The 20,948-nt window shown below is 32.7% G+C and overlaps 1 protein-coding gene across 1 annotated transcript in view; it reads right to left on the bottom strand.

Moving 5' to 3' along the window:
• Positions 1 to 1,443: 1,443 nt before the first annotated feature.
• Positions 1,444 to 20,948, bottom strand: part of LOC127708233 (uncharacterized) — a 38,618-nt gene continuing 19,113 nt past the window's right edge. Inside the window, exon 5 of the mRNA XM_052213076.1 lies at positions 1,444 to 1,535. Coding sequence (XP_052069036.1) covers positions 1,444 to 1,535 — 92 coding nt within the window. The remainder of the gene's footprint in view (positions 1,536 to 20,948) is intronic.

Here is a 20,948-nt window from a genome sequence, read left to right as displayed (position 1 = left end):
AACTGACAACGTCATGGCCAAAAATATAAAAAGACAAACAGACAAATAATAGTACAGATGACACAACATAGAAAACTAAAGACTAAGCAACACGAACCCCACCAAAAACTGGGGTGATCTCAGGTGCTCCGGAAGATATATAAAAATAAACAATTGAAATTAGAAGTAACAAAGAAGACCGGATATGTTCTGCTTAAATCAGTTTCTATTTGTCTATTAAGGATTTTAGTGGGAATCTTGTTGCTCAATCTTTTATTTTTTTCTGTAATATAGTGTTGCACGGATTTAAGTTTGTATTTTTGCTTTTTATTTATTTTAGCTATGGTGTTGTTTGTATCATTTTCAATTACGATTCTTTATGTCCTTTATTCTCCCTGGGTATTTCCTACATATTTACATAGGACACAACTTACCAGGTGAAGGAAGAGTTATGACGCGTGGATATCTATTATTTGATGTACTGTTATGACGCGTGGATATCTATTATTTGATGTACTGTTATGAAGCGTGGATATCTATTATATGATGTACTGTTATGACGCGTGGATATCTATTATTTGATGTACTGTTATGACGCGTGGATATCTATTATTTGATGTACTGTTATGACGCGTGGATATCTTTTATTTGATGTACTGTTATGACGCGTGGATATCTAGTATTTGATGTACTGGTATGAAGCGTGGATATCTATTATTTGATGTACTGGTATGAAGCGTGGATATCTATTATATGATGTACTGTTATGAAGCGTGGATATCTATTATTTGATGTACTGTTGTGACGCGTGGATATCTATTATTTGATGTACTGTTATGACGCGTGGATATCTATTATTTGATGTACTGTTATGAAGCGTGGATATCTATTATTTGATGTACTGTTATGACGCGTGGATATCTATTATTTGATGTACTGTTATGACGCGTGGATATCTATTATTTGATGTACTGTTATGACACGTGGATATCTATTATTTGATGAACTGTAATGACGCGTGGATATCTATTATTTGATGTACTGTTATGAAGCGTGGATATCTATTATTTGATGTATTGTTATGACACGTGGATATCTATTATTTGATGTACTGTTATGAAGCGTGGATATCTATTATTTGATGTACTGTTATGACGCGTGGATATCTATTATTTGATGTACTGTTATGACGCGTGGATATCTATTATTTGATGTACTGTTATGAAGCATGGATATCTATTATTTAATGTACCGTTATGACGCGTGGATATCTATTATTTGATGTACTGTTATGACGCGTGGATATCTATTATTTGATGTACTGTTATTAAGAGTGGATATCTATTATCTGATGTACAGTTATGACACGTGGATATCTATTATTTGATGTATTGTTATGAAGTGTGGATATCTATTATTTGATGTACTGTTATGACGCGTGGATATCTATTATTTGATGAACTATTATGGAGCGTGGATATCTATTATTTGATGAACTATTATGGAGCGTGGATATCTATTATTTGATGTACTGTTCGATCGTTTTGTCTTCTTTTCTAAAAATATAAGTACTATTACATTTACAAATCAGCATTTCCTGTAAGTGGGATTTACATACATTTTTGAAGATATAATTAATAAAAACAAAATATATTAAACGTTTTCTATACTAACTTAATTAAACTTATAACTGTTAATAAATATATGCAAAGTTTAAATCTTATTTTGAAACCAATTTTTTTTTATCAATATGAAATATTTTGTCTTATAAAAACCGATCACGCAAATTTTCCTTCATAACGAAACGTTAATCAGTCTATAAATTTTACTAATTAAAGACAACGACAACACTTTTTGTCTGCTTTGTGGTGACGACTTTCTAAAAATATTAGATTTAAGGGCCCAAAACCAGCAAAAACGCTCTGTCCGCATTTGAAAGTTTTTTTTTGCTCCTTTTTCAATGTTTGTGTCATACATCTGAACATTACAAAAAGTATTCAAATATTTAGATAAGTTCAAATGGATTTGTGCTAGTAACTTTTAAAGTAGCATCCATGAAAACAATGTCCACTCCACAACGACAATAAACAATTGGCAAAATAATTATCATTATTTCAAATTGTAGTCTTTCCTTTTAATTGCCTAAGTTAATACAATTTCATTTAGTAAAATGGCGGTCATCTTTGGATGCTGATGATCAAGTTCATCTGCATTGATTCAATTGACAAGTCCTATTGATAGCGTACTTTTCTACTTGTCCACTTTGCAACGTCTTTTCACTCATACGGTCTTTGCATCGGAAATAAACACATTTGTTCTAAAACCAGTTGTTGGCATGATGCGGGTTATGTTCTTCCGATATATTTTATGATGGTATGTCACTAAACCTCTAAAGGGAGGGATTGTGCTTGATTTAATATGATAAAGATATAATCTTTCAATCAGTTTAATTGAGGTCTGGAGCTGGCATGTCAGTAACTACTAGTAGTCCTTTGTTATTATATGTATCATTGTCATTTTGCTTAGTTGCTTTTGTTACCTATTCTGACATCGGACTCGGACTTCTTTTCAACTGAGTTTTACTGTGCGTATTGCTGTGTGTATGTTTTTTCTACATTGGCTAGAGGTATAGAGGGAGAGTTGAGATCTCACAAAACATGTTTAACCCCGCCGCATTTTTGCGCCTGTCCCAAGTCAGGAGTCTCTGGCCTTTGTAAGTCTTGTATGTTTTTTTAATTTTATTTCAATAATATGTTTTGGAGTTTAGTATGAAGTCCACTTTCACTGAACTTGTACACATTTTTATTTAGGGACCAGCTGAAGCCCGCCTCCGGATGTGGGATTTTCTCGCTGTGTTGAAGACCCATTGGTGGCATTCGGCTGTTTTCTGCTCTTTGGTCGAGTTATTGTCTCTTTGACATATTTCCCATTTCCATTCTTAATTTTTTTTTTAAGAAATGTTAACCTCAAATCATAAAAAAGTGAAGTTTATGAAATAAAATGTATTATCTAAGACAATAATCATTAAACATGTATCTGAGAAACCGCGTGTAACAACAATGGCTGTAACATGTAAATACGTCCACTGCTCAACGGTCCACTACGAAACATTTCGTTTCGATTTGGACACCATCCGTTGCGTAGTGGACACAAAGCGTTTCATAGGAGACATATATCGTTACGCAGTGGACATTTGTGAATATTTTAAAAACGGCATTTAATATTTTCTAGTAGCTAAACTTACAAATCAAATTAAAGTTAAACCGTATAAAATCATATTTTTTGTCGGATTCTTGAAGAAAAAACACCCTAAAATTCTAATTTTTAGCATGGAAGAGCCTTAAAAAAATCGTTGCAAATGGGAAATCTTGGTGCACCATGTTCACTTCAACAGAGTTGTTGTCAAACTTACCGTTCAGTTTAAGGTTGCATATTTTGTATTTAGTTTATACTTATGTTAAAGTATTGACATGTACAATTATATCACTTATTTCTCAACATTTTTTTTTTCATTTTCTAGTTGTTAAAAATGGACGTTTTAAAAAAAAAAGCCCATATATATGAACATTGAACTATTTCGATGATACAATAATATGTCCTGCAATTGTTCATATCTTTATCTTTTCATGAATAGTAGTTTATAATGTGCCAAAATACTTATTAACAAATGATTCATAAATATTTTAACTCAGGAGAAAATAAAACGCGAAACAACTTAGAGAAGAAATAAAAACTTGCAATACCAATCAAGTACTGCTGACAGCTCATAAATAAGGTGTACATGTTGCAAAGTCGCCTGTCCGTTGATGAAGATTGATATGTTTGTTAGATATTTTGTTGTTGGTCTGTTGTCTCAGCGACGTAAACAACACCTGTTTCATAATTCGTGCATATAATGTTCAACACGGTTCGAGAATATATGTTCAGCACGTTTTAGAATCATATATATATATTATTCTTGATCATCAAGAAATGAACATTTCTGTAACCTATATATGGAAAATCAAAGAACCATTTTCTTCAAGTTCTTGCATATTTTTTTCCTACATCTAGATAATTCTTCAAATCTTAAAATCAGTGGTGAATATGTTACGATCTGAAATATAGTATAAACACTCCAGATCACAATGACTGCTGATGATAGCCAAAGAGAGAGGAAAGTCCCTATTTTAAGAATATACTGATATAAAATTACCATTTTTAACAAAAGATTTTATATTAAAATGTCTTTTGTTGTGTTGACTAATTTCATTCCTTGCAAAAAGACTTCGCCAGTCAGTGTAATGTAATTATCGATTACTCGTCTAAATATGCATAAAATAGTGCCACTGGACGTCAAAACAACAATATGTAATCACTAAATTTATGGATTACCATTAGACCTGAAATATACGACTTGAAAGTGATGTTTATTGGTGAATATAAACAAAAAATACTTTTGAATAATATGATCTGGCTACAAAATGTGAGATCTTCAACTAGTCGTTGAAGACCTCACACAACCATAAAAATGAAAACCGCGGCTAGAAAATCGTTTCCTTTGATCACTTTTTCATGGAATTTTCCCAATACCCCTTTTTCAATTTATGACAAGTTCATCTCTTACGCTTTGTAGATCTATAAAATAAATGTATCCCACTGATTGATGTATATGCTTCTTAATATTTTTTTACAGTTGAAAAAGTTTCGTTCATCAAATTATTACCCATAGTGGTATTACATATCAACAAATTTATTTGCCAAAGTGACGCTTCAAAAGTATTTCGGAATTACACATGTTATTATTGCTAAATTTTCACTGTTACTTGTTCGTGTTATTTCTGACATACCATGCTACGTCACAATGCATAATTCGTACGTTTGCGACTTATGATTATAGGTTTGACATTCCAGCAGCGCCTGCATACGGAGTATATATCTCCCAATTGATACGATATTCCCGGGCTTGTATTTCCTATCATGATTTCCTTGATAGAGGATTGCTGCTCACAAGGAAGCTATTAAACCAAGAGTTCCAAATGGTGAAGTTGAAATCATCCCTTCGAAAATTTTACGGACGCCATCACGAGTTGGTTGACCGTTATGGAATAACCGTTTCACAGATGATATCGGATATGTTCCTTATGTCGTAACTACAATACCCTTCCCTTTTCACGAATGTTACCTACCGAATTAGACTATTTACTGGATTTGTAATAACATAAGCAACACGACGGGTGCCACATGTGGAGCAGGATCTGCTTACCCTTCCGAAGCCCCTTGAGATCACCCCCAGTTTTTGGTGGGGTTCGTGTTGCTTAGTCTTTAGTTTTCTATGTTGTGTCATCTGTACTATTATTTGTCTGTTTGTCTTTTTATTTTTGGCCATGGCGTTGTCAGTTTGTTTTCGATCTAAGAGGTTGACTGTCCCTCTGGTATCTTTCCTACCTCTTTTTTGACCCTGATTAAGGGATTCTAGAACTATGGTAATGTGTTATTTGAGGGGGCACTGTGTCCTATGGCCACATATTATTCTTTTTTCAAATGTTCTGAATATACATGTTCATGTATGTGTATCTTCAATATTTATACCGCTGGACGTTAAGCAGCCATGCATCATCATCAATATTTATAACCGCCGCATTGTCTTCTGGTAGCGTGCTAGGCTCAGGCGCGGGAGGTTTTGGGTTCGATCATCGGCTGCTTCTAATCAAAGATTTGCTGCCTCTCGAGATATTTAGGAGCAAGAGCAAACATTGGTCGGTCCGGAAACAATATAATGTGTCCGGGTTTGGTGACATGTTTTCCTACGGATTGTCATCTTGTAAACTAGCATGTTAAAAATTTGGATCAGCGTGTCGGTCTAGTACAACGTTGGGTTCATATTCATTTTTTCGTCATGAGTACATGTATGCATATTCGAGCAACATATGTAATGAACACTTTTGGTCCTACATCCTGTTGATACTTTTTTAGTATTGTGCAAAGTCGTGATTTCTTACACTGCGTTGGGACTAAAAAATCGAAAAGGAATTCCATATTAAGCATGCCGTTTTGACTGCATAGCTCATCAAAATCTTATTATCTTATTTTTTTTTTTCTGTGTTTCTTCCTTACGAAACATGACATTAATATTTTATGGAGAAAAAAAAAATTGGTGACCCCCTATAAATTGTTTATCAATGAAATTGATAAAATACTATAAGTTTATGTATTTCAAAGAATAACAATATTTTGCCTGGAAATTTCTTTTGTATTTGAATCGTTTAGCATTTCAAATTGAAACTCATTCCAACACAGAACAACCCTTAGTCGAGTAAACCTTCTAAAATACAACCCATTTAAGGAATTATTTATCTATAGTTTGTTTATTATTAATGGCAAATACTTTTATTTAGAAAAAAAAATTGGAAGTGATAGTTGTTAACTCAATTTTCAACTTTTATCAAGAAACAAATTCTAAACCACTGATTTCGACATTTCGGAACCTGTCAAATAAATATCCTTCTAAAAATACGGTCTAAAAATCGTTTCCCCACAAAAATATTGACAAATAAATAGTTATTTAAACAAAAGAAAGAAAGAACATCGGATAACGAAAAATAAGCATGTAAAATATAGAATAATGTAACGTGCATCTGCAAGGTACATTTGTATATTTAAGAATTGAATGGTTTTTTTTTCGTATTCTATTTGGGTGTAAAAGCGGTGACTGAAGGACTTTTTGGATGAAGCGCAGAAGCGCAGAAGCGCTTCATTTGAAAAATGTACGCACGATCAACACTTTTACAACCTTATAAAATTATAAAAAGAAGTATTCAATTCTTATAATTACATTTTTATGCTACAACCATGAAATTAAGAGTTATATCAAGCTATTCGTTTGTTTTTCAATGCATTATTTTAACATTGTCACGGATAGTACGTGCAGTCAAAGCTGTTGTTTTTATACGAAAATAAAAAATGATATTGGAGTTCCTCGCGATTGTTGTCAGCCAAACAAAACTATGAATTCAAATGAAACATACATGCAATGTAATTATTGCCAAATAAGTGACATTTTGATAACTATGAAAGATAACTCGATCATATGACAAGTAAGGGATACATGTTTATAAGTGACCTTATGTCAGTGAAAATTAAAGCGGGAATCTGGAGAACCGAGTAATAAATAAAATTACATGATTTCTGTCATTTTTAAATGTTAAAATTCTTTATTATGGACGAAACCAGTGTATGATTTTTAATGTCTTGGAATACTTTGAGCGACGTATTTAACAAATTCCATACGTTATAGGTTGGCAATAACCGTTCTCATTAGGTCAGTACGTCGTGTGACGTACGTATGTTATTTTATTGGAAATCTCTAGCATAAGAAAGGAAAGCATCACATACCTAAGCTGTATTTGGCAAAAAACCTTTTTGAATATGTGGTTCTTAATGGTGACTTTGTTTTTATTTGGCCTTTTTAACTTTTGTTAATTTAAGCGTCGCTGATGAGTCTTTTGTAGCCAAAATGCGCGTCTGGCGTACAAAATTATAAGCTTGGAATCTTTGATGGATTATTATACTTACATAGAAAGAGCTGAGTATATGTCGGCGGTTAGTCTTTGAGTTTAAAAGTATACTTTGAAGTTTTTTTGTATTTTGAAGTTTGAAAGAAACTACGACAGATTATTCTAATAGTTCTTAAAAGAGGTTACAACTGATCCCAACTGTGGTTGATCAATTGAACAACACATGATTTTCTTTATATTCGTGGTCTTTTCCTTTTTCATTGTAATGTTAGTACTATAAGTAAAGTTAAAAGGACTTTTAATAAAAAAGATTAACCGTACTGACATTATTTATAACATATGTTTCCCAGTTGATAGATAAAGAAATAACTAGGGAGCTCCCAGGCTGGTACAGAATTGGGGAAATGTTCGCTAACCCGCCAACCGTGTCCCAAAGTCACCAACATTCTGAATAGGACCCCTGTTCGCCAACGTCGCCAACATTCTGAATAGGACCCACGTTCGCCAACGTCGCCAATGTTCTGATCAGTACCCCTTTTCGCCAACATCGCCAACGTCGCCAACATTCTGAACAGTAACCCTCTTCGCCAACGTCGCCAACATTCTGAACAGTAACCCTGTTCGCCAACGTCGCCAACGTCGCCAACATTCTGAACAGTAACCCTCTTCGCCAACGTCGCCAACATTCTGAACAGTACCACTGTTCGCCTACGTCACCAACGTCGCCAACATTCTGAATGGTACCCCTGTCCGCCAAATTCGCCATCTTCGCCAACATTCTGAACAGTACCTCTGTTCGCCAACGTCGCCAACGTCCTGAACAGTACCCATGTATGCCAACATTCTAAACAGTGCCCATGTTCACAAACTTCTTAAAACATTCTAAATAGTACCCCTATTATTTAAATTCTTCAACTTTGGAAACATTCTCAACAGTACCACTGTTCGCTTACTTTCTAAACATAACGCATGTTCGCCAACTTCAAATATATTTGATGGTGTTTATATATAACATTTCTTTTCTTCGCTTGTGGTTGTAATAATGCATTTTATTTTAACGAAAGAAATCTCTGTATTACTGAAAAATTATCACAAACTAGTCAAAACATTGACTAAATTTTTCATTGATACAAAGACATAATTCATCAATATAAATCAACATGCAGACATCTTATATGTCATGTTCAGGTACATGAGTTATTTCACATCCAATCTTTTATGTTAATATTCTATACAAAACACCAAAATGTTGTCATTCACCTCAAAGCTAACCAAACCTTTAAACAAACTTATTCAGAAGGGATATATAGATATAATACCATAATCCTGTTCGCCAACTTCCACAACTTCTGAATGATTTTAATAAGTACCCCTGTTCTACAGTTTCGGAATCTTTTAAACAAGTACCACCTGTTTGCCTAAATCGCAAATATTCAAATCATTAAAAAAACTAATAAAAATAAGAATAAATAGAAAACAGATAATGACAATCAAAACTAAGAATTAAGGGGATATACTTGCACGTCTTTTGTGGAATAAAAAAATCATGCAAATCTAATACCATCTCTAAAAAGTATTAGCCTAATCCAGTTGAACAATTGCAACCTAGCCAGAAACTAAATAGTGCTACATTTTGATAATTAAATAGCTATAGCCCGTAAAGAGTTTCCAAAAAGGAATACAAAAATCTTCAAAAGAGACTTAACAGCCTTCTAACAGCCATTTCAAACATCATTATACAATTTAACAAGTGCTTTTAAAATAAAAAGAATATAAACATAAACATAACACAAATATGACGTGTTCACATTGCAATCCTGCGATTCACCAAATATAGTAATCACATTGCTTGTAGCAAATTATACATCAACCTAATTAAAACAGCCAAACATTAACCAATGAACCATAATAATGAGTCCAAAATCAGATAAATCCTGCTAGCCAATATGTACAGCTTTCAATCATTATTTACACTTAATTAATGAAAAACCTAACAAAAAAAAAACTCTCACAAAAATTTCTAAGCAGTAACTCAACAGTGAAAATCAGGTAAAGGACATGTACATATGACAGACAAAACTTCATAACATTATGTATCTGCATAGAAATAGAATGTAAAAAGCATCCAGTTCTTTAACTTCTAAAAAACTATAGGCTCTAAAGAGCCTGACAGTGTGTGGTTGACCTTGATCTAAGTGCTTATTCTACAGGGGACACTCTCCACATTGCTCTTGTCAGATTTTCTCGGTTCATAACAGTTTTCAAAATAATGGACAAAATTTGCATTTTACCCTGTGTTCTATTTTTGGCCATGTTGGCCATCTTCGTTGGCAGGCGGTCGTAATTTCTCAAAAACACCTTACTTGTGTTTGATTTGATTTTTTTTTCAACTTTGCCAAATAAGGGGAGATAACTCAGATAAAGTAATTTTTATAATAGAAAGTGTTGTGAATTTACCTATATTGATATGTAGCAAGGAAACAAGTTCGGTGACCCCAATTTTTCTTTTTCTTATCTGAAAGTATCTTATAAGAGCTATCTTCTCACATTTTATCTTAAAGTTTTATCAAGTAGTTTTCTTTTTATCACACAAAATTTGATTTTCCATGCATAATCTATACAAACTCTGACAATTTTGCACAACCTCTAGCGTGAAAAAAAGTACGGTGACCCATACTTTTTATCATATTTTTGAAAAAAGCATGATAAAAACTTCATTTTGACACATTATCAAAAAATTCTATCAATTTTAATTAAGACACCCCAGCCACCTTAACAGCCGGTGTCACACACCTAGATACATAAATTTGCACCTTCAACAATGGCAAATGAATGTCCACTCTCCAATATTCATTACATAGTATAAATCTAAAATGTAATTCATGACTAAACAAGAATGTGTCCATAGTACACGGATGCCCCACTCGCACTATCATTTTTTATGTTCAGTGGACCATGAAATTGGGGTCAAAACTCTAATTTGCATTAAAATTAGAAAGATCATATCATACGAAACATGTGTGTTAAGTTTCAATTTGATTGGACTTCAACTTCATCAAAAACTACCTTGACCAAAAACTTTAACCTGAAGCGGGACAGACGGACAGACAAACTAATGAACGGATGCACAGATCAGAAAACATAATGCCCATAAATGGGGCATAAAAATTATTTTTAATTGTCTTGCTGATAACTTTTGCTGTTTACATTTTTTTTAATACCCCCAAATATTTCCCCAAAAATGCATATACAATGTATATGGGAAAAATCATCATTGCAATATTCCTATAAAAAGTTGACAGAAAAGTTCGGCAATCTTTATGATACTTGAATTATTTTTAAACTTGTCCTGCTCATCACTTTTCCTGATTAAAGTTTTTATCTATCTACATGTTGAACATTTATGACAAATTTTATTATAAGATAAAACATTAAAAGTCAACAAGGAATAAGCTGTAAAATTTAATTGACATCAAATTGGGTTTTCTGTATCTTAAATCGCGTTTTCAGGCGTTTTTGACCTTCAACATTCTATGCCTATTTTCAAATTTATAAAGCACCATAACTCCACAACAGAAAAATAAATATTACAAATATTTAAATTAATCATCATTTTGTAATGCAGTAACCATGGCAAGAGCATATCAAAATATATAATCATGATAAAGAGCATTGGCTTAACAGTTCATTAGTAATTGCATAAAAACAACATAAAGTGCAAATTTCCAATCTATAAATAACTATAAATGATTAAAGACAAAAATGAAAATTGTCAAAATTTCAATGTATTTATTTAACTTTACTATTGTATTATTACTAGGATTAATACCACCATTGTTTTCCTATATTCATGATATTAGTTTTTGTGAAAATTGGCATTTTTTTAAAAGTGTGCAGCATTTATTTGTGTCAACATGTTCAAATAAAGAAATACTTGATATGAGTTAAGTTTTATCCTGTTCAGTACATCAGACAAAATTTCATATAACATTTCATTGCATATAAAAAAAATAACCATCACTGGACAAATGCTGGAACAGTGGAAGCACAAATAACAAATCAAATTTTCAACACATTTTTTTTTTTTGTTTACAAGCTTTTAAAAGTAATTTAACAATGAAACTCAAATTTCAAAAACAATTTATAAAAAGACTAAATAAAAATAAAACGGTGCTTTGAAACTCCCAAGATATATGTTTATGACTAAAAAAACTTTCTTCAATGAAATGCGGCTAGGGTTAGCTGCCTATAACTGTCAAATTCAAGAAAACATTTTTTTTCTACCATTTGTTTTATATGAAACGGATGTCATAGATATAAGAAGATGTGGTATGAGTGCCAATGAGACAACTCTCCATCCAAGTCAAAATTTATAAAAGTAAACCATTATAGGTCACAGTACGGTCTTCAACACGGAGCCTTGGCTCACACCGAACAGTAAGCTATAAAGGGCCCCAAAAATTACTAGACGTGTAAAACCATTCAAACGGGAAAACCAACGGTCTAATCTATATAAAAAACGAGAAACGAGAAACACATCAACAAACGAAAACTACTGAACATCAGATTCCTGACTTAGGACAGGTGCAAACAAACGCAGCGGATTTAAACGTTTTAATGGTACCAAACCTTCACCCTTTATCTGAAACAATAGTGTAACATCACAACATAGAAAGACACACTATAAAATATCAACTGAAATAGCTTAACTCAATTAAAGGACATATTAACACCATTGAACATACACTGAACAAATAAATTTGACCTATGACACAATGTAAATACAAAATAAATAAACTAAGGGAAGAATAATAAAAGTAACATGTTATATCGGTAAGAAATGTTAAACAATTAAAGAAAAACAATATACTCGAACAAAAATGTACATTTTGTTCATGGTACTATGATTTGATGGTTATATAAAGAAAACTTTTTTTTTTAAAAACTAAATGTGATTATTTTTCTGTGAAATATTGGTTATTTCAAGCATAACTGTCAACTTGTCATGTTTTATTATTTGATCGGTTCAAAAATTTAATATAAATTTAGTATTATGTACATGTATGATAACATCTACAGTGATTTCAGCAAAATTTCTAAGAAAAATCCAAATCATGCCCGTAATGATAAAAATTAAAATATAGTGTGGACCAATAAATATTCAAATATTTGTTTTATGATTTCATCTCCATTAAAACACCAGAACATGATACAATAGCTGAGTTTAAGATTATAAACACCACTTATGTTTCTCTATATGCCTTCATTATAAGGTCTCTAGGGTCCATTCCCTCAAAACTTTAACTTTAACCGTAATAAATAAAAGTTTTAGGGTAAATATCATTACCCTTGAAAGAAGTAATATATCACAATTCATCAATTGTTTTTCCCATTTTTGTCTTAACCCTAATAATACAGTTGTTATACTTAGTACGCTCTAACACTATCAGTCACTACATTAACACATGTCCACAATCATAACTGAACATAATATAAACATTGCTGGATAGTTCATTTAAAAAATGATTTTCTGTTCAATAAAATAAAGAAAATTTATAAATAATTGTGTAAAGATTAAAAATAAAACCTCAAGTGACAAGGCGAAATTTTTAATAGGCCATATAGATACTAGCAAAATAAGAAAAGGAATATACTGTCCCCTGGAAATATTAAAATGGTTCTCTTTGGGCCCACAAATTAGAAATTTCTTAAAATTTCTTACTTGTAAATTAAATCTGTTATATACAAATTATGAAAGAAAACAAAAACATATTTGAAACAATCTCTAAGCAAATAAATTGTATACACATTTAAAAAATTAGTTAATGTCCAAAATATATATAAAAACAAAAAGCAATAAAAAATCTTTCAATTAAAATCGATGATTATGGTTTAAACTTATATTGAGAGCAGTAAAATTACATTTTAGAAACGATTTCGTCCTTTATTTATCCTCCAAGGACGTTGAATACATGTATCCCTTTCCCTTTGTTTTATTATATAATTTAAGTTTACTTTTTAATTCAATTTCTCTATTGCCTTTATGGATTTTTTTATAATTTTAGGACAAAAACATTAATTAATATTGACCAGTTTACTGTCAAGGGGAGTGGGGGTTTCCTGGGCGTTGCAACCCCCTTTTTGTTTGTACAAACAATGCATTTGAATGGGGACTTATAGTTGGACCCTCAACCCTTTTATCCTGGTTTGGGAACCCCCCTTTAAAAATGACTAAATCTGCCCCTGAGTGGTCTGATAGTGGTAAAAAGGAATACGTCTCACATTCTTTTAATTTGATACATGGTCATTGACATTTGAATTAAAAATACATGTGATCACTCTTGCACTGAAATTTGATTCATTTTGGTCGGTATTTAATGTTTGGGACTTACAAAAATAAGGGACATACTGTATACCATTTAGTCACAGCATTATCATGTTCTATAATCTCAGCACCAAGTAGGACTCAGTAAAAGGTCAGCGGTCAATTTCCAGGGAGAGTTTGAAAACGGATGTTGACAACTTGTGTATTTCCGGAGACAAGGGTGGTACATTAAGCCGAAATCAGAATTTAATTTTTCACCACCGGGAATGATGATGTTTAAAAAAATGTTACACTTTAATTTTGCATTTTAAAGTACTTCTTTGAAAGCACACTTATTCAAATTAATATTAGCTATATATCAGCGTGTACCTTTTGTGTTTGGTAGCTACAAAATAATGTTGGCGAAGTTGGCGAATAAAACATAAAAAGATAAATGTAGGCGAACTTGGCTAAGTTTGCGAATATTACATAAAAATAATGTTGGTGAACTTGGTGAACAATAATGATTTTGTAAAGGTTGGCGAACTTGGCGAACATTAAGGGACCGTGCAATATTTATCAAGCAGGTCGGACTGGTGCAAATTCTGGTTATGACAAAACAAATTAAGTTAATGTCCTATACTTATTTGAGCCGTAAAAACCCAATGTCCTATGACATTTATGCAGAAAAAAGTATGTGTCCTATTACTTTACAAACTGCTCAGAGTCTGATAGACCATATTTTGACTGGTCGTGCACATATTTGCCATGACTCGACTGAACTCAATTTGGTATCAACTTCTCTTAATAAGTCTGATTGAGCACTTGATATTCTTGGTATGATCTGAATATGATCTTAACAAATTGCTCGATCCGTCTTGACTCAGTCTTGACCAGTCTCAACCTGTCTTGACCTTTTAATTTAGTCTGGGCTGGTCTGAATCAGCTGATCTATCTCAATTATATATTGATATTGATTTTTCAAAATTCCAGGTTATTTAGTAGTTTAGTTCATTGCTGTCAAACTTAAGCATTAAATGTATAGGTAAAAAAAAGCTCAAATTTTCAGTTCGGACTAAATTCAGATAGTCACCTGTAAAAATTTCTATAAATTTTTCCAATCAACTTGGATTGTCATATAACATGGTATAACTTACAGCTATCTCAATTATATATTGATCTTACAGAATGCCAGGTTGTTTGGTAGTTTGGTTTGTTGGTGTCAAATTTATGGATTTAATTAATAGGTAATAAAAAGCTAGAATTTTCAGTTTAGGATAAATTCAGATAGTCACCTTTAAAAATTTGCATAACTTTTCCAAATCAACTTAGATTTTCATATTACTCTACAGCTATCTCAATTATATATTGATCTTACAAAATGCCAGGTTATTTAGTAGTTTGGTTTATTTCTGTCAAATTTAGGGATTTAATTAATAGGTAAGAAAAAGCTACAATTTTTAGTTTAAATACATCTTCATGTCCTATGGTCAACAAAGGGGAAAAAAGTGGAGACCCTATGCCTGAAGTGAATGAAAAATGTGTTGTCCAACTATGGTTGGCACTAGTCCCACCTGTCTGATAAATATTGCATGGTCCCTAATAATTCGTAAAGGTTGGCGAAGTTGGCGAACAGTAATGATTTCGTAAATGTTGGCAAAGTTGGCAAACAGTAATGATTTTGTAAAGGTTGGCGAAGTTGGCAAACTGTAATTATTTCATAAATGTTGACGAACTTGGCGAACAGTAATGATTTCCTAAATGTTGGCGAAGTTTGCGAACAGTAATGATTTCGTAAATGTTTGCAAAGTAAGCGAACTTGGCGAACAGTAAATGTTGGCGACGTTGGCGAACAGTACTGGTTTCGTAAAGGTTGGCGACGTTGGTCACGTTGGCGAAAGGTAATGATTTCGTAAATGTTGGCGACGTTGGCGACGTTGGCGAACAGTAATGATTTCGTAAATGTTTGGCGACGTTGGCGAACAGTAATGAATTCGTAAATGTTGGCGACGTTGGCGAACATTACGAACCTTTACACAATCCTGTACCTGAATGAGAGTTCCAACTCCTTCAGGCACAGTTGACCTTGAGATGAGTAAGCTATACGTTTGAGGTACGATTTTTAGCCATAAAGCCCCTTATAAGTGTACGTATTTTTACACGACTGTCAACTGTCGTTCTTTTACTATTTATTTCAGATAGCTTGTCATTGGCTTTTAATATTAGAGTTCAGGACATGATTTCTCATTTTATTGTGTTAAAAGTTTTCTTTTAAAACTTATGAGTACACTCGAGTCGAGTGACTCGACAGATTAATTCTCGATGTCAAGTGAAAGAAATGTACCATTTGTGCTACATTAAATAGGTATAGTCTTTTATAGCCGACTATACGGTGTGGGGTTTTCTCGTTGTTGAAGGTCGTGTACTCCTGTATCCCTGTACTGTTCATGACACTGTTGTAGAATAATATACTTCAAATCGCAGTGACCAATATTTGAGTGGAAGAGGTCACTCGATTTATATCAGCAGATTTTAAAGTAAATAAGCTTTCTATCGGGTACTACATACTGGAGGTTAAGCAATCAACAATCAATTAATCGGATACGGCGATCAATCTTATGGTATAATCAAGCACTGTATTACTTGCTGTTTTAATCTTTAGTAATACATGTAACAACATAATAGATCATAGAAATAAATGCATTTTTCTTAATTGGTGTGTATTGTTTGTATTTCTGTTAAGTCATTACATAGTCTAGAGGTCCATACTAAAAATAGAAATGGTGAGTACTTTAAACTTTTTTAAAACCTGTTGCATATTATCTACCTTAAAAAGTTTTCAAAGTCTTATATGTCGCAGACACATGTGTATATATGTCTCTGTATGTCGTCAGTGGTTTTCTTTGTTTGTATCCTAATAATTTTGGTAAAAGTTGTGTGTTTAACAATTTTAAACATGGCATATATGGTGAATTTATTAGTGATAAACATTTCACAGTGTATCATAATTCATATCTATTTACCACGTGTAGACTCAGGGTGGGCTAGCAGAGCTTGACATAATCTACATCATTTATTATTTTACTGATAGATGGACTTCGTGTGTTTGCAGTTAACATTTACATACTGGCCGGAATTAATCATTTTAGACATCAATGACTTTGTCAAACCTTCATAGAATTCATGATATATGGACAGAAGCTGCTTCAATATCAAATAGCATCTGAAGGAAAACATTATTTTTTTCCCCGTATTTTATCGATGAATGTACTTTTTGGCAGTCAAGCTGACGACAGCTATAATACCAGGCGTGACACAGCGATAAACCCTTTACAATTCTTTTCCAAATAAAAACTGTAATTTCAAAGCAACATATTTTGCTGTTTAGGATGGAAACTATTCTGTAACGTTAAATACCAAAACAGAAAATTGATCTTTGACCTGCATTTGATAGAAGGTTGTAATAGTGCAATTAAAGGTTACAACAAATGCTTTTAGTATCACTTAGAACCAAAGTTTTCATGTTATCATCTCACACCATACATTGCTTTACAATCTTTAGTAATATCTTTAAAATTACCGATAATTGCCACACATATAATGTTGTTAAACTAATAGAAACAATCCACTTTATCGCTATTTTGTCCAATCCGGAATTCCGAAAAGACAGTCGACTTAGGTAACTTTCTGTTTGGGTCAAGTGTCGCAAAAACAAAGATCATCAGTAATGAGCTGAGGGACGGAAAAGTTTAGAAAGTGAAAATTTTGAAATGTTAATCGATTATGATCCTTTTTTTTAAACTTGTGTTGTCAAATTGAACATTTTTACCTAACCGGTTAATCGGATAATCTTTTGACCGATTAACCGCTTAACCGGTATGAACGTTAATGTTCAAAGAAAATGTATCTTAAGAGTATCTTGGGTAAAGAAATACTGTCAATGTTGGTCTTCTTCCAACCTGCAGTTAAAACACTTGCAAAAATGGGGTGTCCTTTTGGTTGTATAAATTCGCAGCAATGTCAAGTATGAATAGCGACATTAATTCCGATGTCATGTGTAGAGAATGAGTCGCGCTCTTCGCACGTTTATAACCCTTGCATCAACTCTTTGAGGTGTCCGTAGTTGGCCTGTTTCAAAGCTTAATTTCTGTTCCTTTCAAATATACCCTCATTTTTCAGTAGCATTCCAAATGTTTAACCCTTGAAGCCGGTCAACCACTATTGCAAATCTTGCATCTTTAATTAATTGTATATTTCTTCTCATACTGAACATGCATAAAAGAAAAGGTTGTTTCACTTGGAAAATCATATGCAGAAGTTGCAGCATCTATAACTCTGAACTAAAAGACCAACATCAGCTTAGTGTTATTGTGAAAAACCTGCCCTTCGACAAACGAGAAGAAAATGACAATTCAATACTTAAAAATAAGGTTTCAGCTTTATCTGAAACTGGCAGATATAAATGTAGCTAAAGTAATCAGGAAAACTAGCAGATCTGACAATAAACCGGGTATTGTGGTAATAACTTTCGCTTCTATAGAACATGAGAAAGGTGTATTGATAGCTAAACGTGTACTGAAAATTGTTGATGGAATTTTATGGATACGTTTTTCGGAAATAAACATCCCGGAGTCGTTCTTTTATATATGTGTGTGACGATCGATGAACATTTATGATTTTTTAGACTCGCTTTCGTCTGATATATATACAATCCCGAATGGTAGTCCATTTTATTTGTTTGGAGATTGGAACAGTCGAGTGTCCGATGTACCTGATTTAATTTATAGAAGGGATAGATATTTTACCCGAGCGAAATGTTGTTGGTTTTACTAACAACAGTTACGGAGACATTTTCTGTGAGTTTTTGAGTAATGTTAATTGTTGTATTTTAAACGGAAGGAACTTTTTAAGCAACGATTTTACATTTTTATATTAACTAGAGGGACATCTGTTGTTGACTACTGTATAGTTTCATTTGAATATCTGAATTGATTTGATGATTTCGAAGTCAATAGAGGTCAAAGTCTTGTTAATAGTACTTTTATCACAGGAGCGTACGACCCGACACATATCCCTGATCACTCATTGATATGCTGGACATTTAACACTTTAGTTTATGATGCCCAAAACATGTTTAGTCAGGATCAGTCGAATAACGGAACAAATAAACTTATGAAATTTGATACACGAAATATTCCAAATGACTGGTTAACAGATGTTAAAGTAGTTTCCAAGTAAACCAACTCATACTTGATCTTGAACGCTCTAAAATCAATCAATTAGAAAAAGACAATAAATACGACGAGCTTGTTAATGTTATTTAAGATGAAATGAACTCTAAACTAGTTAAGCGCAAGGTGTATTGCGCGGATGGTCTCAGTAATAAGAGAAGAAAGATGAAGAAGTCGTGGTGGAATGACAACCTTGTAGTACTATGGAATGCAGTTTGTGCAGCGGAACGTATTTGGCGTAAAAATCATAACCGTAACGAAAGGGAAAGTGCACGTCATGTATTTGTGAAGAAACGTTAAACTTTTGACAAAAACTGTCAACAATCGAAAAGACAGTATTGGTATCGTAGTCAAGAAGAACTCTGTGCCGTCCAAAATAATGACCCCGGGAGTTCTGGAAGAAAATAGGAGGAATTGGCGTTGGAAATGAAAGACAGAAATGCATTCCGATGGAAGTTTTACAAGATGACAGTTCAATTTGTACTAATACTGATGTAGTTTTAAATAAATGGAAAATTTCTTTTGATAATTTATTGAATTGTGAAGATAACTTGCCTAATGATAGTATAACAAACGACATTTCAGATGAATTTTTGATTGTGAAATTAGTATTGACGAAGTTATAAATGTATTGATTAAAGCAAAAGATGGCAAAGCGCCAGGAATTGATTTGATACCTGTAGAATTGTATAGAAATGATATATTATTACGTGTTTTACATAATTAATTTAATAAGTGTTTCAAATATGGTAAAATCCCTTCCACGTGGAGTAAAGGGATAATAACACCTGTACCTATAAGTGTTCTCCATCAGACACTAGGGATCCTTTGTCATATCGGGGCATTACATTAGCCCCATGTAGTTATAAATTGTTTTGTAGCATTTTGAATAATAGACTTGTATCTTGGTTAGAAACTAAAAATGTTATACATGATGAGCAAAATGGTTTTCGTTGTGGTAGAAGTTCTATTGATCATTTGAGTACGCTTACATCTATTATTGAAACCAGAATATTACGAAAATTTACGTTTGCAGTGTTTGTAGATTTCAAAAAGGCATATGACACGGTTAATAGAAATTTATTGTTTAATGATCTTAATGATCTTGGTATAAGTAAACATTTTTTGTGTGTTATTAAAGCTATTTATTCTCAAGTTGAATGTGCTATTAAACTAAATGGCAATATGACTGAATGGTTTAGTGTTAATTCAGGCCTAAAACAAGGCTGTGTTTTGTCTCCAATATTGTTCATAATTTCTATAAACAGCTTAGTTTCAGATATTAAAGCATTAGACATTGGTATTGAGATTGACGGTGAAAAAGTTGATATTTTATTATATGCAGATGATATTGTACTGATTGCAGAGAATGAAAACGATTTGCAATTACTCTTAGATGTTTTAAATACATGGTGTAAAAATAAGTTATTAAATATTAATCACGAGAAAACTAAAATTGTACATTTTAGAAATCCGTCTGTACAACAGACAAAAACATTATTCTTATTTAATGATGAGCAAATATATATTGTACAAAGCTATCAATATCTGGGTTTACTATTAACTGAATTTTTAAACTATGATGTAATGGATAAAGCTGTAGCCAAGTCAGCTAACAGGGCATTAAGTTTGAATATTTCAAAGAGTAAGGCACATGGAGGTTTCCAGTACAGACATTTACTAAACTATTTGATACCCTGGTCTGGCCTGTTATAAGTTATGGTGCAGCCATTTGGGGCACCAGAGATTTTTCGTGTATTAATGCTGTCCAGAACTGAGCTATCAGGTCTTTTATGGGTGTGGGTAAATATACCCCGAAAGATGTAATCCAAGGGGATATGGGCTGGAAACCTCCGAGTGTTAGGCAGTGGACTTATGTTTTTCGACACTGAGATAGATGTAACATAATGTGCACAGATAGATTGAATTATAGAATAT

The sequence above is a fragment of the Mytilus californianus genome, unplaced genomic scaffold, assembly GCF_021869535.1.
Source record: "Mytilus californianus isolate M0D057914Y unplaced genomic scaffold, xbMytCali1.0.p SCAF_7, whole genome shotgun sequence".
In the NCBI taxonomy this organism is placed as follows: domain Eukaryota; kingdom Metazoa; phylum Mollusca; class Bivalvia; order Mytilida; family Mytilidae; genus Mytilus; species Mytilus californianus.
This window is presented reverse-complemented; position numbering and strand designations above follow the sequence as displayed.